This window comes from Narcine bancroftii, chromosome 4 (genome assembly GCF_036971445.1).
Source record: "Narcine bancroftii isolate sNarBan1 chromosome 4, sNarBan1.hap1, whole genome shotgun sequence".
Classification (NCBI taxonomy): Eukaryota; Metazoa; Chordata; class Chondrichthyes; order Torpediniformes; family Narcinidae; genus Narcine; species Narcine bancroftii.
Window position 1 is genome coordinate 101,173,345 of NC_091472.1, and position 24,928 is coordinate 101,198,272.

The 24,928-nt window shown below is 41.8% G+C and overlaps 1 protein-coding gene across 4 annotated transcripts in view; it reads left to right on the forward strand.

Annotated features, from left to right (window-relative positions):
• Nucleotides 1-24,928, forward strand: part of snx14 (sorting nexin 14) — a 227,463-nt gene that overhangs the window by 38,660 nt on the left and 163,875 nt on the right. For all 4 annotated transcript variants that reach the window (XM_069932232.1, XM_069932234.1, XM_069932233.1 and 1 more), the window contains exons 5-6: nucleotides 4,131-4,174; nucleotides 18,969-19,056. In XM_069932232.1, coding sequence (XP_069788333.1) covers nucleotides 4,131-4,174; nucleotides 18,969-19,056 — 132 coding nt within the window. The remainder of the gene's footprint in view (nucleotides 1-4,130; nucleotides 4,175-18,968; nucleotides 19,057-24,928) is intronic.

The window sequence follows — 24,928 nt, forward strand, 5'->3', positions numbered from 1 at the left end:
CAACCAAAATATATACAAACGTTTCTCATTAAATATACACAGTGGCATTTTCTCCCTTTTTTTCCTCCCTACTCTTCCTCCTGCCTTCCCACCCTCCTCCAAAACCAATAAATATTCAACATATACAATACAATAAAACCATTAAACAATGTCATCACACAATGAAAAATACAAGAAAAATGTGTCATCTGGATCAAGTCGTTTTGTCTTCTTATCATTTTAGGGGTTGGAGGTCTGAGGCAAGCCCTCTCTGTTATGTTCCATGTATGGTTCCCAAATTTGTTCAAATAATGTGACTTTATTTTTTAAATTATATGTTACTTTTTCCATTGGAATACATTTATTCATTTTCATATACCATTGCTGTATTCTCAGACTCTCTTCCATTTTCCAAGTTGACATTATACATTATTTTGCTACTGCTAAGGCTATCATAATAAATCTTTTTTGCACTTTATCCAATTTGAGGCCTAATTCCTTACTTCTTATATTACTTATAAGAAAGATCTTTGGATTTTTTGGTATGTTATTTTTTGTGATTTTATTTAATATCTGATTTAGATCTTCCCAAAACATTTTCACTTTCTTACATGCCGAAATTTAATGTACTGTTGTTCCCATTTCCTTCTTACAGCGAAAACATCTATCTTATAATGTTGGATCCCATTCTTTTAACTTTTGGGTCGTGATATATAACCTGTGTAACCAATTATACTGTATCATGCATAACCTTGTGTTTATTATATTTTTCATAGCTTGAGAACATAACTTTTCCCATGTTTCATTTTTTATCTTTATGTTTAAATCCTTTTCCCACTTTTGTTTGGGTTTATAGCTTATTTCATCCTTTTCCTTATCTTACAGCTTAATGTATATGTTCGTAATAAATCTTTTAATTATCATTGTGTCTGTAATCACATATTCAAAGCTGCTTCCTTCTGGTAATCTGTCTGTTTCCCAATTTATCCTTTAAATAAGCTTTCAGTTGATGATATGCAAACATTGTACCATGAGTTATTCCATATTTGTACTTCAACTGTTCAAATGTTAATAAATTATTTTCCAAAAAAATAATTTTCTATTCTTTTGATTCCTTTTCTCTCTCATTCTCTAAAGGAAAGGTTATCTAATGTAAAAGGGATTATTGGGTTTTGTGTCAATAACAATTTTGGTATTTGGTAATTCATTTTTTAAATTTTCTAAGTGGATCTTCTTGCATGTATTAAGTAAATGATGCAATACTGGTGAGCTTTTATATTGCACCAGCTTTTCATCCCACTTATAAAATATATGTTCTGGTACCTTCTCCCCTACTTTATCTAGTTCTATCTTAGTCCAGTCTGGTTTTTCCCTTGTCTGGTAAAAATTTGATAAATACCTTAATTGTGCTGCTCTATAATAATTTTTAAAATTTGGAAACTGCAAATCACCTTGGTTGTACCTCTCTGTTAATTTATCTAACGCTATCCTCGGTTTCCCCCCCTTTCCACAAGAATTTCCTTATTATTCTCTTTAGTTCATTAAAGAATTTCTCTGTTAAGGGAATTGGCAACGATTGAAATAAGTATTGTATTCTTGGGAAGACATTCATTTTAATGCAATTTACCCTCCCTATCAACGTTAGCGGTAATTCTTTCCAATGTTCTAAGTCTTCCTGCAATTTCTTTATTAGTGGCTGATAATTTAGTTTGTACAGGTGGCTTAAGTTATTATCTAACCTAATACCATAGGTATTGAATTGCTTGTGTTTGCCATTTAAATTCTGTATAATCCACATTACTCATTGGCATCACTTCACTTTTATTTGCATTGATCTTATACCCCGATATTTCTCCATACTCCTTTAATTTCTTATGTAATTATTTTATTGATATTTCTGGTTCTGTTAAGTATGCTATGATGTCATCTGCAAATAAACTGATTTTATGCTCCTCTATTTTTATCATTTTATTTTATTTTCTGTTCTTATCAGTTCTGCCAATGGTTCTATTGCTAAAGCGAACAATGAGGGGGATAATGGACAGCCCTGTCTAGTTGACCTACTTAATTTAAATTGGTTCGATACATATCCATTTACTGTTACCTTCGCCAAAGATCCATTATATAATGCTTTAATCCAATTAATATATTTTTCTGGTAGATTGAACCTCTGTAATACTTTAAATAAATAATTCCATTCTACTCTGTCAAATGCTTTTTCTGCGTCTAAAGCATCAGCCCCTGTTGGCTTCTTATTTCCTTGAACTGTATGAATTAGATTAATAAGTTTACAGACATTATCCGCTGTTTGTCTTTTCTTAATAAATCCAGTTTGATCTTGTTTTACTATTTTTGGTACACAATCGGCCAATCTGTATGCTAATAATTTTGGCATTATCTTATAATCTGAATTAAGTAGTGATATTGGTCTATATGATACTGGTGTTAATGGATCCTTCCCTGTCTTTGGTATTACTGTAATTATTGCTGGCTTACATGAATCTGGCAAATTTTGTGTTTCTTCTATCTGGTCCATTACTTCCAGGAGAGGAGGAATTAATAACTCTTTAAATGTTTTATAGAATTCTATTGGGAATCCATTCTCTCCAGGCATTTTATTGTTCGGCAGCTTTTTTAATATATCCTCTATTTCAAATGGTTTTATCAGTTTGTTTTGTTCCTCTTCTTGCAATTTCGGCAGTTCAATTTTAGCTAAAAACTCTTCTATTTTATTGTCTTTCCCCTTGTTCTCAGTTTGATATAATTGTTCATAAAATTCCTTAAAGTTCTCATTAATCTGTATTTTGTTTGTCCTTTCTCCTTGATGCCAATACCGTTCTTTTAGCTTGTTCTGTTTTAAGTTGCCAGGCTAATATTTTAGGTGTTTTTTTCTCCCAGTTCATAATACTTTTGTTTTATTTTCATTATGTTCTTCTCCATCTTGTACGTGTGTAATGTTTCTTATTTTATTTTTTGTCCGCCAATTCTCTCCTTTTCGTTATATCATCCTTTTTACTAGTTCCTTTTCTGTACTTATTATCTCCCTTTCCAACTGCTCTATTTCCCGATTGTAGTCCTTTTTCATTTTAGTTACATAACTTATTATCTGCCCTCTAATGAAGGCTTTCATTGCGTCCCATAACATAAATTTGCCTTTCACTGATTCTGTATTTATTTCAAAATATGTTTTAATTTGGCATTCAATAAACTCTCTAAATTCCTGCCTTTGAAATAGCATGAGTTTAACCTCCATCTATATGTTCTTGGTGGGATGTCCTCCAGTTCTTTTGCTAATAATAGGGGTGAATGATCAGATAGTAATCTAGCTTTATCCTCCGTTTTCCTAACTCTCCCTTGAATATGGGCCGACATCAAAAACATATCAATCCTTGAGTATGTTTTATGCCTACTTGAATAATATGAGTATTCCTTCTCTCTTGGGTGCTGCCTCCTCCATATATCCAAAAGTTTCATTTCCTGCATTGATTTAACCATAAATTTGGCCACTTTATTCTTTTTACTAGTCTTTTGTCCAGTTTTATCCAACACTGGATCCAAATTAAGGTTAAAATCCCCTCCTATCAATATATATCCTTGTGTATCTACAATCTTCAAAAAAATATCCTGCATAAGCTTTTGATCCTCTTCATTAGGTGCATTTATATTTAGCAAATTCCAAAATTCTGAATATATCTGACACTTTATCATTACATACCTTCCTGCTGGATCTATTATTTCCTCCTCTATTTTGATTGGTACATTTCTATTAATTAACATAGCTACACCTCTAGCCTTTGTGGCTGAATTAATATTGACAAACATTACATCCTTTACACGTTTACATTATAATATAGCTCACGTACCCTTGCATTTACTCTGTTTAAAGGCATTATAATGCAGCTCAAGAAAGCTCATTACCTTCTGAAGGTAGCTGAGAAGTTACCTTCTGATGGTAGTTTGAGGACAACTGTGGGTGGCCCACAAGCATTTTATTTGTCAGAATCAGCCATCTCTCATAAAAAAAATTCAGAAAAAAGTACTTTTTAAATCAGGATGTCCAGGTTTACCCAAAACATTTTGAGAGCTTCTGAAAGAAAGATATGTTTAGGCAAATTGATTTTATACTAACCATAGAACTTTTCCTTCTGCAGATCCTGGAACTGGTTATTGAAAACTTTGTGCACCCTTGGTACCGGTGAGACCTGGTTTCATTTTTATTATTTAAAAGCAAAATATTGCAATACCTGAAAAAAAGTAGAAAATGTTGGAAATATTTAGCATATGAGGCAGCATCTGCTTAAGGAAGGCTGGCGTTTTGAATGTATTTAAGATGCACATTGACCAATTTTTGAACATAGGGGAATTAAAACTTTTGGGGAACAGGTGAGTAAGTGGAGCTGAGTCCACAGCGAGATCAGCCATGATCCTATTGAATAATGGAGCAGGATGGATGTTTCATTTGTTCTTGTATAATTTTTTTGTGAAGCATCAAAAAAACAACCTATGGGGTTTCTGTTTCAATATTTTTTATTAAATGTTACAATAATAGAAAAAGTAGAAGCCATATTTAACTATAAGGAGGTAAATATGAAAAAGGAAATGTACAAAAAGACAAATAAGAAAATCTGTTACATTTAAGCTAGATGTCATAACAATTAAACAAAAAAGGAAATAAGTAATCATTTAATCAGTTATAGCATGTGGCTAATTGAAAAAGATTTTAAAAAATAGATACGATACAAATTCTACCCCCTTCCCTTCTGAAGTTATTTGGTAAATACGTACAATTTCACTTTCATTTAAAAAAAATCATAAACTCAAATGACAAGATCTAAATTATCTTGTAGATTATGAAAAAAATTAATAAAAGGTCCCCATAAACTTGAAAAGTTTAAATCCATCATATTAGAGGAACATCTGATTTTTTTTTTCCCCCCCCCTCCAAAGTTAGACATTGCATCATGTCATATAACCAATAGGAGGGACAGCATCTTTCCATCTTATCAATATTGATCGTCTAACAATAAGGGAAGTGAAAGAAACTACATGGGATTGAGACATAGTTAATTTCAACGCAATTACCTCAGTTGATCTAAAAAAAAAGCAATTAAAGGATTAGTTATAAGATTAGAATTAAGAACTAAAGATAAGGTATGAAAGACATCTTCCCAAAATTTGAAAAGAAAGGAACAAGATCAAAACATATGTAATAAAGTACCTTCTTAAGTCTTGCATCAATCACAATTTGAAGAAATATTGGGATAATATTTAGTCAATTGAACTCTAGAAAAGTAGGATCGATGTACTACCTTAAATTGTAGAAGTGAATGATGGGCACATGAAGAGGAAGAATTTACCAATTTTAAGATAGAATCCCTTGTAGTATCCAAGAATGACATCTGAAAATCTTGCTCCCATATTTTTAAAATCTTATCTGGGGAGTTAGCCCTTGACTTTTAATAGTAAATTATATATTCCTGATATCAGCTTTTTTGACTTTAAAAAAAAAATTATAAATCATCCCTATTGCATTTATAACAAGGTCCTGAGTGTTGTGTAGACACTCACACAATTAAGACTTGGAGATGTGATGGTTTCTCATCCTTCTATTAGACTATAACATGGTTACTGACAGATGGAAGGATAACATCATGATGTGGGCATCATGATGTCCAGGAGAGGGCGGGCTTGTACCCAACACTCTCTTCCCCCCTCCCCCGTGCGATAAATGCTGACTGGGCCCCTTCGAACTAATAAGATTACATTGGGCCCTGGACTACAAGTGAGAATTGGAATACATCTCATGAGTAATTATAATTTTAAAAGGGAAAGTATTTAATAATAATCAGGGCACATAGTCCTTAAAGCATTCAGGTGGTCTTCTTTCTCTTTTGGTCCGCCTCGCGTGGTTTGGTGTGCACCTGTAGATAGTCGGGTTGACGGTAGAGTCGGTGGCAACTGCCTTCCTGGCAGTGTGTATCAGTTACTGAACTCCTCATCTCTACCTCCTCCAGCTTATGAGGCAGATCATGGACCTTCGTGTCAGTCAATGCTTGTAATTGGTCCCCCACTAGAACAGAGTATGAGCAGAGGTTCAATTTTTGTAAGATTACTCCTACCACCCATGGGTCTTTATATTGTCTATAATCTTGTACCAGAATTCTCTTGTCCATTTCCAATGTTCTAGGTGAGGTCTGTGACAATGCTGTTTATTTTGCAATCAGAGACCCAGATCTGGAAGAACTGTGGACAGCCTGGTCTGCAAGTTGCAGCCAAACATTAGTTCTGCTAGGATGCATTTTGTGGTAGAATGCAGTGTGTTTCTGTACCCCAATAGGAAATCTGTGATCTTGTGTGTCTGGGAGGCATTTAGAAGTTTAATGGTTTTTATGGCTTTTTTGTACAAAACGTTCTGCCTCCCCATTAGTACTTGGGTCATAGGGTGCGGACAAAATATGCCTGATATTATCGTCATGCATAAATTTAAAAAAATGTTCTGATGTAAATTGAGGTCCATTGTCTGTAACTAATTCATGAAGCAATCTGTAAGTGGCAAAGATAGCTCGTAGACAGTCAATCGTGGGATCAGCTTTGGTGTTTTTTAGCTGTGAAACTACTGGCCATTTGGAGTGTGCATCTACAGCTACTAGGAAAGTCTCACCCATGAATGGTCCAACGAAGTCTATATGAGTTCAATGCCAGGGTTTGGATGGCCATTTCCTTGGGTTAGCTTCGGCTTATGGCATTTTTAGCTGCATTGACTGACATACTCTGCATTCTCTTACTGTTGTTTCATTGTCTCTGTCTGTTGAGGGCCATCAGACATGCATCCGGGCCAGTGCCTTCATTCGTACCATTCCCGAATGGTTGTGGTGCAGTTCTGATAACACTGGAATTTGCCATTTGGCTGGAATAATTGTACAGGTACCCCATAGTAAACATCCTTTTTCGACTGACAGTTCATGGCGGCATGTGTGGTAAGGTTTTAGATCTTCTGGAATTACTTCAGATTCTAACCAGTCATTAAGGGTGAAGTATAGATCTTGCTTAATGTTGCCTCTTTTTTGGTTTCCTTTCCAATTATCTGGGCTGTAATGGGCAGTTGTTGAAGTTGTTTGTGATTGATGGCTGCTGTCCATTTAATAATTTCTTCTCATTGTTCTGTCTTGGGTAGCGGCATGCGTGATAAGGCATCTGCATGGCTGTTGAGTGTTCCTGGTTTCTGATTTATATCATAGTTATATGCCGCTAGTAGCATGGCCCATCTTTGAATTCTGGCCACAGCTAATACTGGTATACCTTTGTGTAGCCCCAGGATTAAACTAAGAGGCTTGTTGTCTGTGATCAGGGTGAATTATTTTCCAAAAAGATATTGGTAGAATTTTTTTACACCAAAATTTATTGCCAATCCTTTTTCTAGTTTGGTGTAATTGCATTCACTTGTGGTTAATGTTCGCGAAGCATACACTACTGGTTGCTCACCTTTTTCTGTGATTTGGGATAGTACCACCCCTAGTCCCACCGGTGAAGCATCCACAGCTAGTGTAACTTCTTTACTAGGGTCGTAGTGGATCAACACCTTATTTGTTGACATTAGTATTTCCTTTAGTTAATCGACTATTCTTAGTTTCTGTGTTCCAATACCATGTTTGATCTTTCTTGAGTAATTGGTTCAGCGGGCTGCATAGTGTGGACATATTAGGGATATGTTTTCAGTAGTGATTAACAAGTCCTAAGAAGGATTGTAATTCCGATTTTGTTGGTTGGGTATGGGGGCCTTGCGAACGGCTTCTGTTCTTGCTGGATTCATTCGCACCCCCTTGTCGATTGTAAACCCAAGATATATTACTGAGGGGCGCAAGAAGATACATTTGTCCTTTAGTAATCGTATATTAGTCTGTGTAGTCTGCTTGAAACCTTTTCAAGGTTTTGTAAGTGTTCACTGTCATTTCGGCCCATGAAGATATCATCAAGGTAACACCCAACTGAGAGTCCGTGTGGTAATTTGTCCATTGTTGCTTGAAAAATCACAGGTGTTGCTGAAACTCCGTCAGGCAGGTGTGTAGGTGAATAGTCCCAGATGGGGATGGATTGTCACATCTTCCTTAATTTTTTTTTGTCCAATTCTATCTGTTGATATGCTTGTGACAAATCATATTTTGTGATTTTTTTGCCCTCCGTTTAGTGCTTGGAACAATTCTTCTACGTTGGGAATTGGGTGTTGGGGTATTTTGAGTGATGGATTGATGGTGATTTTGTAATCGTTGCAAATGTGAATTTCACAGTTTGCTTTTCATATGGGTACGATGGACTCTGCCCAATTGCTGTATTGTATTGGTTCTCATATGCTTTCAAGTTTTAGTTTGTTTAATTCAGCCTCAATTTCCCCTTTCATTAGCAAATGAGACTGTTCTGGCTTTGAAGAATTTTGTTTCTGCTTTATCTTTTAATTGCAGTTTGGCTTGAACACCTTGGATTTTCTCCAATTCTTGTTGGAAAAGGATTTGGTCGAGTTCTGGCTGGGAGGTGTCTGTGTGGTTTACATTTAGTATTGATCAGATTTCCAGCCGGTGGCAGTCTAGGGGAATGTGTGTAGCCAGTTTCTGCCAAAAAGTGCTGGTCCCTGGGTATTTACGATGTAGAGAGAGAGTGTTTTTGGTTGCTGTTGTTTGTATTGTACTTGGACCGTACATTTTCCAAACACTTTGATTCTGTCTCCTGTAACAGATCTTTTAAGTTATTTCAGTTGTGTGATAGTACAGACCTATCACCAATGTATATAATTACAGTATCTAGAGTATGTAATGACTGTGCTTACAGCGGTTGGCTGAGAGCTTAGCCACGCCTACTGTCTGGGGCTTAAAGGGTTGTGTCCCTAGCCAGGTCGGATCATTCCGGACTGGTCGGCCACCTGTGAAGAGCTCCTGTCTTTTGCTAATAAAAGCCTTGGTTTGGATCAACAAGTCTTTGGTTCTTTCGACGAGCTCTACAATTTTATTAGGAAAAGAATTTTTTTTTAAAAAGGGATAGAGCATCTGATTCGGCCAGAAAAACTTGACATCGACCCACAGTCAGCTACAGCCTTCAAAGCCTTTAAGTTCTGGCTGTTGAACCTTGAAAACTTCCTAAGGCTCATTGAGGTGGAGGAGGATAACCAGCGTCTAACAGCATTGCTGTCTATGGTGTCCTTTTGAGAGTCTACGAGAACATCCAGGATGAGATCACTTACACCACAGCCATAAAGGTACTGAAAGAACTGTACGATCAAGCAATGAACAGAGTTCATGCCCGGGTTGTGCTTGCGTCGAGGAAGCAACAGCCCGGCGAGTCCATCAGGGCATATTTACAAGTAGTCAAGGTGTTGGGCAAGGACTATAACTGTCTCGGCAGTCTCGTCCGGGATGCCTATGTGGCCGGGCTCCGATCGAACGAAGTGAGGCTGTGCTTGCTCGAACAAGGGGTAGAAAAACTAGAGGACGTGACTCAGATTGCAATCACAATGGAGGATGCAGCCTTAAAGTCAAACGAGTTCTCTAGGGACTGGACCCCACGTTCTGATGTGAGTAGAGTGCCCTTCTACTCTACCACCCCCCGATATAATGACGGCCTGTCGGCTGCTGCTACACTGCCCCCTGCGAACCCAAAATGTTATTTCTGCGGGAGGGACAAGCACAGCTGGTTCCAGTGCCCAGCAAGAAAAGCCAGGTGCCAGAATTGCCTTAAAAACGGCCACTTTGCTGCAGTCTGTAGGTCTAAAATGGCCGCCGGCAAACAGTGCCTCGTGTGAAGCCCACTATCCCATTCAAACTCTTCTTCCCCAGAGCTCTCGTCCAATGAGAGCGAGGGCTCCCCTGCACAGCAACGCCTGACGTCAGGGAGACGCCGAACCCAGAAGGGGCAGCCCATCCTCGCAACCATGATGTTGGCCCACCTCTTGCCCCCGTGCGGAACACTCGACCCGGCCTCAGTCCCGACTATAGAGCCCACTATTGCCACGGCCACGACCACCCCCGGGGCCGACGCTGCTGCTGCTACCGCCACAGCCACTCCCGGAGACGACGCTACCGCTGCCCGCTTCCCTGCTGCCGCTGCCCACGCTGCTGCCGGTGCGGCCACCGCGACCGACTGGGGACCCGCTGCAGCCAACCAGGTACTCGCCCTAGCGTCCATCGCTGACGACCACTGGGGCCCGACTGCCGCGACCGAAGACCTACCCACCGCCAACCGCGAGCAACAACCCCCACTACTTACCGTTCATCCGACGACGCAGCCACAACAGCACCTCCGGGAGGTTCTCCAACCTGCTCCTCCAGCGCTGACTGCGTCTATGATGTCATCCTGTTGCGTGATGTCAACACGCGGAACTCCCTGTCAACAAGATCAGTGGTTGCTTCTATAACACTAAATCAGTAATGCTCTCATCCCCTCACTAAAGCAATGGATCTGATTAAAGTGCATGGACACTACACCAATTGCTTATTTGACTCTGGGTCAACTGACAGTTTTATCCAGCCAGATCTGGCCCTCCGTTGCGGACTTGACATTATCCCCACTACCCAGAGGATCTCATTAGCGATGAGGTTGCACTCGACCGGGATAAAGGGGTATTGCATCACCACGCTGGAAGTACAGGGCGTAACGGTCACCCACTTCAAATTATTCATCCTTCCCCAATTGTGCGCCCCAGTGTCAGTTTTGAACGGTGTCCCTACACTTTGGGGGACCCCATGCCCCCCTCTCGATCTGCCATCGCCCCACCCCTGAAGCACCCGAGCAACCCGCCCCCGTGCCCCGGGGCCACACCTGCGGCCTTTCCACACTCCGGATTGCCCCGCCAGCACTCTTCGCAAACCTCACCCCTGGCTGGAAGCCTGTGGCCACCAAAAGTCTACAATATAGTTACGAAAACAGGCAATTCATTAGGAGAGGTGCATAGATTGCTGGATGAGGGCATCATCGAACCCAGTTCAAGTCCCTGGAGAGCCCAGGTGGTGGTTGTCAAGAACGGGGAAAAGCTACGGATGGTGGTCGACTATAGCCAGACCATTAACCGCTTCACACTCCTGGATGCGTATCCCCTGCCACGCATCACGGATGTGGTGAACCAGATCGCCCAATACCGCATATTCTCCACCATTGACCTACGTTTGGCCTACTACCAGCTCCCAATCCGCTGTGAAGACCGACCATTCACGGCCTTCAAAGTGAATGGACGGCTGTATCAATTTCTCAGGGTACCATTTGGGGACACGAATGGTGTCGCAGTCTTCCAGCGGGAAATGGACCGGATGGTGGACCAGAACAGGCTAACCGCTACCTTCCCGTATCTGGACAATGTCACCATCTGCGGCCACGACACGACGCCAACCTAGACAAATTTCTTCAAACTGTCGGTCGGCTGAACATGACCTACAATTTTGACAAGTGTGTCTTCCGGACACACTTGTGGTGGAGAACAGGGTAGTGATGCCAGATCCTGACTGCATGCGTCCCCTAATGGACTTACCCCCCCCCCCCCATACCCAGAAAGCGCTCAAACGCTGCCTGGGCTTTTTCTCATATTACGCCCAATGGGTTCCACACTACGCTGACAAGGCGCGTCCTCTTATCAAGACCACCTCTTTTCCCCTCTCGACCGAAGCTAGAGCGGTTTTCGATCGAATCAAATCCGACATCGCCGCTGCAACGCTGCACGCGATCGCTTCAAGTCGAGAGCGATGCATTTGACTTCGCCCTGGCAGCCACCTTGAACCAGGCCGGTCGGCCTGTAGCCTTCTTCTCCGGAACCCTCCAGGGTCCAGAGAGTAGACACTCCTCGGTCGAGAAGGAGGCCCAGGCCATAGTTGAAGTGGTGCGTCGTTGAAGACATTACCTCGCTGGGAGGCGCTTTACATTGTTGACTGATCAATGCGCGGTCTCCTTCATGTTCAGCAACACCCAGCGAGGTAAGATAAAAAAACGACAAAATCGCCAGATGGAGAATCTCGCCAGATGGAATGACATCCTGTACCGGCCTGACGCGCTCTCCAGGGGGACGTGCGCCAGCGTACAGATGGACAGACTACAGAAACTCCATGAGGCACTCTGTCATCCAGGGGTCACTCGGTTTGCCCACTTTGTGAAGGCGCGCAACCTACCCTACACAGTCGAGGAGATTCGCTCCATGACCCGAGCCTGTTCGGTGTGCGCTGAATGCAAGCCCCACTTCTTCCATCCGGGGAACTCCCATGTTATTAAAGCCACCTGCCCCTTCGAGCATCTTAGCGTAGTCTTTAAGGGGCCCCATACCGTCGACTAACCGTAATAACTACATCCTTACGGCCATCGACGAGTACTCCCGCTTCCCGTTCGCTGTGCCCTGCCCAGACACCACCGCCACCTCAGTGATACAGGCCCTTCACAGTATCTTCGCCATTTTTGGGTACCCCAATTCCATCCACAGTGATAGGGGGTCCTCATTCATGAGCGCAGAGCTGCAACAGTCCCTTCTGGAGTGTGGTATCACTTCAAGCAGGACCACCAGCTATAACCCACGTGGTAATGGCTAGGTCGAGAGGGAGAATGCCACCATCTGGAGAGCGGTTACACTGGCTCTCCGGTCTAAAGGTCTCCCCACCTCTCACTGCAGGAGGTTCTTACTAGTGCCTTACACTTCATCCACTCCCTCCTATGTACCGCAACAAATGCCACCCCCCACAAAAGGATGTTCCTTTCCCAATCAGGAAGTCCGAATCAGGAACCACTATACCGGCATGGCTTACCATCCCTGGCCCCGTCCTTTAGTGACGCCACATCCGGCACTCAAAGAACGACCCCTTGGTCGACTGAGTGACTCTACTCCACACGAACCCGCATTACGCCTACATTGAGTTCCCAGACGGGAGGGAGGACACTGTTTCGGTGCGGGACCTAGCTCAGGACGCGGTAGGCCCAGCAACCCCCCCAACCCAACTTTCCCCAACTCTTTATTCCCCAGGCCCCGTGCCGGACAGAAGGACCAACAACACCCCAACGACCCGGGCCACCCTGCTGACAACACGGCTGGGGAATTGAGCGAAGGAGCGATCGCACCCAACGAGCCCACTGGCGACACCACTCTAGCGACCCCAATCCCGGCACCATGGCGGTCACGCCGGATGGTCAGACCCCCTGACCGCTACAGTCCTTAACCTACCCCTTCCTTTCATTCTCTCCCTCGTTTTTTTTTTCCTTCCCTTCTCCCTCTTCAGCCCTTCCACCCCAAGGTCAGTTCTCCAAGAAGGGGTGAATGTGATAGTACAGACCTATCACCAATGTATATAGTTACAGTATCTAGAGTATGTAATGTCTGTGCTTACAGCAATTGGCTGAGAGCTTAGTCATGCCTACTGTCTGGGCCTTAAAGGGTTGTGTCCCTAGCCAGGTTGGATCATTCCGGACTGGTCGGCCACCTGTGAAGAGCTCCTGCCTTTTGCTAATAAAAGCCTTGGTTTGGATCAACAAGTCTTTGATTCTTTCGACGAGCTCTACAAGTTGTTTTTGCCAGGAGATGTGGTAACAAGCGTTCCTTTAAGTGTAATGGCATTAGGGACACCTCTGCCTCTGAATCTAACTCCATCTTCGGTGGGGTGGGGGGGGGGGGTGTCCGTTTATTTTTAACTGTATAAAGATTGGTGTGTTTCCTCCATTTATTTCTTAAATGTGTAATATCTCAGGAGCTGAAATTTCAGGAGCTTGAGTGGTCTGCCACTCAAGGTCAGTCGATGGGCTCTTATCATCATTGTTGCTAGGTTGTCTCACTCTCTCTCTGTGCAATTGTTTTGACTTTAGTTGCCTGTTTGTTTGCAGGCCACCTGCGCTTTAGAAGCAGACATTTAGCTTTGACATGTCCTTCTGTTTTGCAATGGTTGCATTTAGCATTTTTGAAGAAACAGTTTTCTGGTCAGTGGTTGTATTTCCCAGAATGGAAGCATTGTTGGTGGGAAGACCTCCCGACCAGTAGGTCTGGTTGATCCACATCCAAGTTTTTATCTGCCATTTCAGAGCTGCAGGCAACTCTGTATGCAATATGTAATGTAACGTCTTCATCCATTCCTAATAATTTTTGCCTTGCTTGGCGATCTGCCAGCCCCATCACTAATCTGTCTCACAGTGCCTGATTTAGAAACTGTTCAAAATGACAGTGCTCCGCCAGTTTGCATAATGATGCCAGGTATTCGCTTACTGTTTCTCTTGGTCCAAGTCTCCTTTCATAGAATCGTTGCCTTTCTGCCATAACTGGTGGTTTGGGGCTTAAGTGTTTCCTTAGAGCTGTTCATAATTTGATGAAAGTCTTCGTCCCTGGACTAACATGGCTACTGACATGCAGGGTTTTATAAATATAAAAATATGGAAGGGTGACATCATGATGTGGGCGTCATGATGTCCAGCAAAGGGTGGGCTTACACCCAACACTGAGGAAGCCTCAATAATAGTGAATTAAAAAAAAACTCCTAATTTGTAGGTATCTAAAAAAAATGATACTTAGATAATTTAAATTTTGAGAGAATTGTTCAAATGAAGCTAAATTATCAATAAATAAGTCTTGAAAAAAATTGGATACCCAACTTAAACCATTCATGAAAAGCAGAATCTTGCACAGAACGTGGAAAAAAAGAATTAAACTATTAAGTTTAAAAAAATCAATGAAATTCAAAATAATTTCTAAATCAAAACCAAATTCTCCAAGTATGTTTAACAACAAAATTATTGGTTAATTTGGAAGCAAAAAAAGATAATGTACTCCAAGTACCAAAATAAGAGATTATTTTTTAGGGTAGAATTAATTTCTAAGTTGATCCAATTTGGATCCTCGATTCTATCCTTATTAGATGTATCGAGGTGCACCAAAGAAAAGGTACAAGGACTGCCTAAAGAAATCTCTTGGTGCCTGCCACATTGACCACTGCCAGTGGGCTGATATCGCCTCAAAACGTGCATCTTGGCGCCTCACAGTTTGGCGGGCAGCAACCTCCTTTGAAGAAGACCACAGAGCCCACCTCACTGACAAAAGGCAAAGGAGGAAAAACCCAACCCCAACCAACCAATTTTCCCCTGCAACCGCTGCAACCGTGTCTGCCTGTCCCGCATCGGACTTGTCAGCCACAAACGAGCCTGCAGCTGACGTGGACGTTTACCCCCTCCATAAATCTTCGTCCGCAAAGCCAAGCCAAAGAAAGAAAATTAGCTACCCAATAATAAAATTTAAAATTAGGTAAAACTAAACACTTCCCTTTTTAAGGTTTTGAGGGATAGCTTTATTAAGACAAGGATGCTTATTTTGTCAAATATATGAGGAAATAATTGAGTCAAGTGAATAAAAAAAAAAGTTTTAGGAGCAAAAACAGGAACAGCTTGAAAAATGTACAAAAATTTAGGTAAAATATTCATCTTGATATTAATTCGCCCAATTAAGGACATTGAAAGAGACCATTGAGATAAAGATTTTTTAACATTTTTTTTTTTGAACATTTTATTTACATTTTCACACAAGCTTGTACAGCCATATACAGTGTCATGCCAACGGTGGCAGTTCACATTCAAATATACATATACTAATTTTCTTGATGACTATATGTACAAGCCCATGTCTCTACCAACCCCTCTCCCCAGACATAAAACAAGACGGCTCACTCAAACTTCAACCAACACCAACAAAACTTTAACACCAGTTTAGTTTTTCGAAGATCAATAGGGATATATCTAATGCAATATTCAAACATGTATTGTAAATCCGATTCCAATTTAGGAATTTTTTAATTAAAAAAAAAACTGTTTTATCTTGTGCTATCTCTCATAATTACTTTTTTCAACCATCAATAATTGATCACTCTTTTTCAACATGGAAAATCAAAGGTATTATTTCTTTGGCAAGGTTGTTTAATGTCTTTTGAACAACTGGCAAGTAAATATGATTGATCAAATATTCATTTTTTAGATATTTACAGATTAGAAATTCATTAAATACCACATTACCAGACTTTCCATTTGTATATCCTCCAGATCTAGTTGATAATATTTTTCAATTGAATCCTTTTTGGAAAGGATTAATTGGAATTTTATATGGTAGATTATTGAAATTATGTCTAGTACTTCACGATAAGAATAAAAAGGCTTGGGAATTGGAACTTGCAAGACCCTTATTGGAGGATCTATGGGACATGATTCTTAAACTGGTGAATACTTATCTTCAATATGTGCTTGACATTCTTTAATCCAATTCAAAGTGGTGCATCGCATTTGCATGCCCAAATATAAGCTTGGCTTTTATCTTTTCTAATATCAACCCTCCTTGTGACGGATGCCAATCTGATATTGTTACATTGACATACGTTTTGGTCTTGTCCATCCTTAGAAATCGATTGGAAATAATTTTTTAGTATCTTTTCAACAGTATTTCAGGTGGAGTTGTGACCCAATCCAATAGCTGCTTTTTTTGGGGTTGTTGAACCAGACATAGGGAGTTTTTAACCTGCGCAAGGGGTTGTGGCCTTCTCTGCACTGTTGGTGAGAAGAGCCATCTTGACCTCCAACAGTGTTTCAATGGTTCTGTCATATTATGTCTGTTTAAGTTTAGAAAAAATGATGTCTTTTCTGTCTACCCAGTGCAGTGGATATGATGGGGTGGGGGGGGGCAGTGAATTTATACTGTATGAAATTTTATCTTGAGAGGCACCCACACAATTGTATTTTCAGTTTTGTTCCCTTCATTGCACTGCATTTATTATAAAAAGCAATAAAAAAAAATGACATTATCCCTAAAATTATTAAGGCTGATCAGACAGGCTTTATCAGAAACTGATCAGGATCTAACAATGTATGGAGACTTTTTCACATAATGGAAGCGGCTCCTATGCAAAATGATCCCTTATTGCTAATGTCAAAGGCGTTGAACAGGATTGAGCCTCACTTCCTTTTGCAAACTCTTAAAGCAATGAATTTTGGAGAGAGATTTATTCAATACATTGAAACTTTTTTTTGCTGGTCCTAAAGCTCAAATTCTAACTAATGGAGTCCTGTCAGATGCCTTCCTGCTATCCAGAGGCATCCACCAAGGTTGCTGCTCTTCTCAGTAGCCATTGAGCCACTAGCTATTGCTATTTTGTTCTAATCCCATCATCGTCGGCATTAAATTTGGTTCAAATAAACCCAAATTAGCCCTTTACGCTGATGATCTTTTAGTTTTCCTGTTTTAATGATCCAACAAAATCATTACCCTCCTTCTCCAATGTTTCCAACAATATGGTGCTACTTCTGAATATAAATGAAGCCTCTTTTAAAAAAAAGTGAAGTCATGCCTTTTAATATACAGGATAATAACATAAGAACCTAGTCAAACCCTAGCAATGGATTTAAATATCTAGGCATAGAAATCAGGAGATGTGCAGACAAAATCCTCGAAGATAATTACATCAAATGATTGAATCAGGTTAAATTAGATCTACAGGAATGAGGGAACTGCCATTTCCTTTAATTGGAAGAGGGAACGTAATTAAAATGAATGTACTTCCCAAATCTCTATATTTATTCCAGTATGTTCCAATTAAAATTCCCTAAAGTCTATTTAATAAACAAATCAATGTCCAGCTGATGGAAAGGTAAAGTCCCTGGAGTCAAACTCTCAACCATTCAGGCCCCATATGCCGAGGGAGGATTAAATGTTCCTAATTTTAAATGTTACTACTGTACCTTGCAGTTCAATTCCATCCACATGGTGTTGGTTTCTCTCTGAGGATAATGAGGCTAGATGGCTTCCTATTGAACAAGATCAACTAAAGAATGTTCCCTTAAAAGTTCTTCCCTTTTTAACATCTAAGAAAGCACTCTTAAATATCACTAAGAACCCTATAATTCTAAATTCTTTTGCAGTATGGCAAGAAGCTCGCGCAGTTATTGGTATAAATACCCCATTATTTCGGAAAACTCCACTATGGAATAACCCCCATATTCCCCACCTGATTGCAGATGGAATTTTAAAAAGTTAGGTTAATAGTGGCATCAAAACAGTTCAAGATTTATATGGCCAAGATAACTGCCAATTTTCAACAATTGTCTGGTAAATTCAATCTACCAAATCATAATTTATTCAAATATTTTTAGATTTGACACTGGGTCTGTATCAGTCCAGCAGGATCCCCATTTGAAAAGCACTTGCTTAGTGAAGCCCTGTAACACTACAAAGGGTCTGACATCATCGATTCATATTACTTAAAACAGTAGATTGCCATTCTGTACTAAGATGTACTACTATACTCCACATAGATGGCACAAAATATACCATGACCCCTCTCCCAATGGTCAGAGATGTAAAACTTGTAATGGAGATTTACTTCATATGCTTTGGAATTGCTCTTAGTGGAAATAATTTTGGAAATACACTGTTCGAATAACCTCATATTATAAAAAAACAAAATTTCATTTGATCCAAGGGTCTGGATTTTGGGAGATCTGCAAGGTCTTAATGTAAATTACAATTAAAAAAAAAACTTTATAATGCTTGTGGCTTCAGCTGGGAAAAAGTGTATCCTACTAAATTGGAAATCTGAATTTCCTCAGAGGCAATGGTTAAACAAGTCAACATCCTATTGTACACCTTTAAAGATCTTGTATAGTGTGAGGAGGAAACCAGCAACATATGAAAAAATATGGTGCTCTTTTTTAGCTTTATTACTGTCATTATACCTCCTCGGCTACTGAGTTAGTATGGATACCTGTCTTCCCGTACTTCTGCTGTCTGCTTAATGTAGCAATATATACCTTATTAATGTACATCAGGACCTCATATTTTACTTGATCGAATTTTATTTTTCAATTGTGAACACGGGAGAAATTTCTACTATACCACGGTTGTGGGTGGGTGGGAGAGAGCATTTTGTTCACTTGTTTTTTTCCTTATATGTATCTTATAAAAACATGGCTATTTTACTTCAATAAAAATATATTTTTAAAAAAGTTCACCCTTGCTTTTGCAGGGACTTAACTGACGACGAAGCGTTTATTGACGAACTCAGAGTTACTTTACACTTTTTTGCGGCTGTTTTAGTCCGGAGAGCTCATAAGGTAAGAAGGAAAGTTCATAAATGGATTATTTCTTAATTGGGAAGCCTGTCAATGGACAAAAACTATAAACAAGAAATATAAAAGTAACATTTTTAGTGAAGTTGAGTGCCACAGAGATCTCTGACATCCTGGAACATTTACACAACAAATGCCAAATGTGCAAAGGACTATCTCCACCTACTTAGGTAAGTGCAGCTCCAACAACATTTGAGAAGCTCTACTAAACAGGACAATGCAGCTACTAAATGTTAATTTCCAATGCAAAGAATTGTTGGAGAAACTGATCAGGTCAGTCAGCACTCATGGATAGAAATGGTCAGTCAATGTTTTAGATTAAGGGTTCCGACCTGAAATATTGACTGACCATTTCTACTCCAGCGTGCTGTCTGATCTCAGTTCCTCCAACAGTTCTTTGCTCAGGATATTAGCATCTGCAGCTTTTGTGTTTCCCTGTGCCACTGACATACCATTTCTACAGTGTGTTTGGTCTATAAATTGTAACAACTCTTCCTAATCAAGTAACTTTATCACCAAAGCAACTGGTGCAGGGGAAATCCACCTGTGCAGTTAATTCATTTTCTTTTTGTGCAGCTTCATGGAATCTGAAAATTCATGCTGAATTAGAATCACATGAGGATTCATGAAATGTTTTTTTTTAAACCTGGAAGATGACATCCCCCTTCCCATGGGCAATTGACCAGAGATGAGTGAAGTGGACAAAAGTTTATTTCACATTTATTATTGCCTGAACAACTGTCCAAACTGCAAGGCTTTGTAGGAAAGCAGGCAAATGAGGTTGAATCCAGTCACTTGGCTGAAAGGCACATGGTACATTTACATTTGAACAACAGTGATTGGTTGTTCCTAATATATTTACCTGCTGGTTTATAGAGGGTCAATTGACCATTAAGAAAGGCTGTGGACATAATAGAGGGAAAAAAATTATTTGTGAAATGAATACAATGGTGTTATTTACAGCTACCTGCAGAAGCTAAGGTCCCAATCTTCAATTTGCTGCTGGTCAGTCGATTTTTATCTATCCATTGGCTGAGATCTATTTGAGTAATGATATGTGATATACAGAACATTCTGAACAGCTTCACTGACTTCAGATTGACTTCAGTGCAGGTCCGCCAAACAACTGGAATCTTCCTTCATGGTTTTAATAAACACAGAACATTACAGCATAGTATGGGCCTTTCGATCCATGATGTTGTGCCAACTGATATAAACCTTTGCTATGATTAATCTAACCTTATCTCCCTCACAGCCTGTAATTCTCCATATTGCTTACATTCATGTACACCTTAAGACTCTTAAATATTCCTAATGTATCAACCTCTACCACCACTAGCAATGTATTCCAGGCACCTCCTACACTCTGTGGCGGGGTGGGGGGGGGGGGTGTGGAGCCCATCTCTGAGGACTTCCCTAAACTTTCCTCCACACCCCTTAAACAGATGTCCACTGGTATTGATCTTTACTGTCTTGGGAAAAAGTTGTTGGCTCTCCACCTTATCTGTGATATCATAATTATGTACACCTTTAATAAATCACTTCTCATCTTCCTCTGCACCTTTTCTAAAGCTTACAATAATGAAGCAACCAGAACTGAGCATAATACTCTTGTGTGGTGTAAACAGGGTTTTATAGAGCTACAGCTTTATCTCGTGTGTCTTGAACTCATTTCCTCAACTAATGAATGTCAGCACACTCTACTCCTTTTAACCGCCGTATCAACTTGCATGGAAACTTTGAGAGAACTGTGGGCTTGGACCAAAATTGCTCTGTTTCTACACACTGTTATGAATCTTTCCGTTGTGGCAGCTCGTCTGCCAGGAAATTGAACTGGCTCGGGAAGTCTCGGGCAGCGCAATGACATCACCTTTGGCTATGTGTGGTATGGGGGTGCCTGGGACCTCGAGGTTTTAAAAAGTGTGCGGGTCCAACAGTAAAATGTTTTTTTCCATTTGAACTCGACTACGACGCTTCGCACCACGATACAGTGACCAGATTGGTGACCATGACGGCCCCAAACATCTTTTGGATCCAAAATGGACAACTTTGCAGTTTCCCTCAAGCTGCCTTTGTTCTGGACAACATGAGGCACAAATCCGCATTCTTCAAATAGTGGCAGATGCCACTAAATACTACTATGTGGTAAGCGCCCTTGACCAAGAAACGGCAGGTCAAGCAGTCGACTTCCTCTGTGATCCACCAGATCACAGCAGTTATCTGGCTCTTAAAGACCTACTTCTCCGCACATACGGTCTCTCCCGACGCGAGTGAGGTGCGTGGCTTCTGCATTTGGCCAGCTTGGGTGACCGCGTCCATTCGGAGCTAATAACTGACATGTTGGCACTGGCAGATGGTCATTAACCTTGCTTACTCTTTGAGCAAATATTCTTAGCTCAGATGCCAGAGGATATCCACCTCATGTTGGCCACTGAAGACTTTGCAGACCCCCGTGCTGTAGCTGCCTGTGCAGATGTTCTGTGGTACGCAAAGCAGCAGGGCAGATGCCCCCTGAAATTAGTGCTGTGTCACGCCCAAAAGCCCATGCTCCACGCGCACCAGTGACGAGGACACACACAGCCCCAAATAAAGAAGTCACTGAGAAAATCTCTTGGTGTTTTTATCACCAACCATGGGGTTCTGGAGCATGCCTTTGCCAACCACCATGTGCGTTTCTGAGAAATGCCAGGGCCAGTCGTCACTAATGGCTACAGCGGCTGGCCACCTTAACAACTTGCTTTACGTATGGGATGAGCTCCCCTGGTGCAAGTTTCTGGTCAACACAGGAAATGAAATTAGTGTCCTTCTCCCAAATGGCTATGACACCCATTCCAGGTGTGAGGGCCCAGTTCTCACGGCAGTTAGCAAAAGTACGATCTGCACATGTGGTACGCAAACCATACCCTTGTGGTTTGGCAGCAATGAATTCTCCTGGAGGTTCACACTGGCTGCAGTCTCTCAGTCATTGCTTGGAGCGGACTTTCTCAGAGTTTACTCACTGCTGGTAGATTTAAAGGGGAGCAGTCTGGTAGATATGAAAACCTTTCAATTTTTCCACCTAGGAGAAGCCAAACTACCTGCCCTCCATTTGGACTCCGTGCTGCACTCCACTAATGAATTTGCCAATGTTCTGGTGGAGTTCCCAGACATCGTTGTGCCATAGTTCTCCACAGCTACACTCATACTTGGCATTGCACATTATATCCTGACGAATGGACCTCCACTTCACACCTGAGCCCCCCAACTACTGCTGGTCAAGCTGTGCCTGGCCAAACAAGAATTCCTCAATATGCAGGAAATGAGGATTATCATATGCAGGTCCGACAGCCCTTGGGTTTCCCCGCTTCACATGGTGCCCAAGGCTCCTGGAGACTGAAGACCGTGTTGGGGTTATAGACAGCTCAATGACGCCACCATCGCAGACCACTACTCTGCGCCTCATATGCAAGACTTTACCGCAAATCTCCATGGGGCCAGGGTATTCTCGAAGATTGATTTGGTATGAGGGTATCATCATATCCCGGCGAACCCACAAGACGTACCCAAAACTTTTCTATCATAACACTATTTGGCCTCTTCCAGTTCCTATGTATGCTGTTTGGCCTTAAGAATGCTAAGCAGATATTCCAAATGCTTCTGGACATGGTGGTGAGAGGAATGGACTTTCTCTTTATGTACTTGGACGACGTACTCGTCGCCAGCCACTCCCACAAAGAGCACCTGCAGCACCTGCGTTTAATCTGCTGCCGCTTACAAGACTTCAGTCTAACAATGAACCCCGTAAAGTGAAAATTTGAGCTGTCTTCATTCGACTTTTTGGGACATCAAATCAACAACCAGGTTGTCATCCCATTACCAGCCAAAATGGAGGCCGTCCTCAAATTCGAAAAACAGCTCACAGTCAAAGGCCTGCAGGAGTTTGTAGGAATGATCAATTCCTTCCGCCGTTTTCTACCAATCGCAGCCCAGATCATAAAGCCCCTGCTTGACCTCACGTGCATGGAAGCCAAGGACCTTGAATGGACAGAGATGGCAATGACAGCATTCGAGAACACAAAAAGCGCCCTGGCAAAGGCAACCCTGCTGGTCCACCTGCAAATGGATGTGCTGACTGCATTGACAGTAGATGTATCAGATTCTGCAGCAGGGAGAGTATTGGAGCAGAGCAACAAATGGACACTGGAAGCCTCATGTGTTCTTTAGTAGGCACCTACGATCCCTGGAGACAAAATATAGCGCTTTCGATAGGATGCTACTGGGCCAGCACCTGGCAGCTCGACATTTTTGCCTTTTCCTGGAAGGCAGGGTCTTCACTATATTCGCGGATCACAAACCACTAACATTTGCATTCGCAAAAGTGTTGGATCTGTGGTCAGCCCGACAGCAGTGCCACCTCTCTTGCATATCTGAGTTCACCACAAGGAGTAATGTGGTAGCAGATGCACTGTCCTGCTCCTACATTCAGGCATTCTGATCTCCATCTCTGGGGATTGACTGTATGACGCTTGCTGAAATGCAATAAGAAGTCGAAGAGATTTCAGTTTACCGAGGTCATGACTTGAGGACATTGCCTTTGGACTTAAAGGAACGACTGCTTTGTGTGTGTGTGTCCATGGATCAGCCTTGCCACATCGCCCCACCTGCCTGGAGACTACGCATTTTAGATGCACTTTAAAGATTGGTACACCCCTCGATTTGCGCAATGGTCCGCCTGGTTTCCGACATATTTGGTTGGCATGAACTCTGGAAGCAGGTTGCCTACTAGACTAAGATGTGCATGGACTGCCAGACATGTGAAGGCACCACTTCAACTCTTCAAGCCGCCACAACAAAGGTTTGACCATGTGCACGTTGACATCGTCGGCCCACACCTGGTGTCACATGGGTTGAAATAACCTGTTCACCATTGTGGACAGGTTCACTCGGTGGCCAGAGTGGTCCCGTTGTCAGATTCCTCCACCGAGTCTTGCACGAGGGCACTTCTATCCACCTATGTGTCTTGTTTTGGCCTTCCTTCCCACGTAACTTCCCACGAGTTCTGCAGTTTATCTCTGATCTATGGGACATGCTATCCTGACAGTTGGGAACACAGATCCATTGCACGACAGCCTACTATCTGCAGTCCGATGGCCTGGTCGAAAGATTTCACAGTCACCAAAAGACTGCATTGATGGCCCACCTCCAGGGACCGGATTGAGCAGATGAGCTGCCCTGGTTACTCGGTGTATGGACTGTATGCAAGGAGAATCTCCAGTTATCATTGGTGGAATTGGTATATGGGGTTCTGCTTGTTGTGCCTGGAGAATTTGTACCATCAACCCAAGGACAAGAAGACACACACTCTGAAGTCATAAATAAACTGCAGGAGCGTATTTGCAAACTGGCCCCGGTTCCCATGTCACTACATAGCATCATGATATCCTTCGTCCCAAGAGACTTAAAAAGCTGCGAATTTGTGTTTGTGAGTAGAGCTGTGCATGGGCTGCCCCTGCAACGGCCTTATGAAGGTCCATTTAAAGTACTGCAGCATAATAGCACAACCTGTGTGCTGGACCTAAGTGGGAGATCAGAGACATTCACAGTTGATCGTCTTAAACCTGCACACCTAGACCTGGACAAACCATTAGCAGTTACCACCAGGGCACAAATGAGGGATATCACCCAAGCACAGCAGGAAGACCAAGACATTGGCGTTAGTGCCTCCGGAAGCCGGTTCTCGGCGGGGGGTGGGGGGGGGGGAGGCCATGTGGTGGCTCGTCTGCCAGGAAGTCGAACCAGCACGGGAAATCTCAGGCAGCGTAATGACGTTACCTTCGACTATGCATAGCACAGGAGTGGCTGGGAGCCCAGGGTTTTA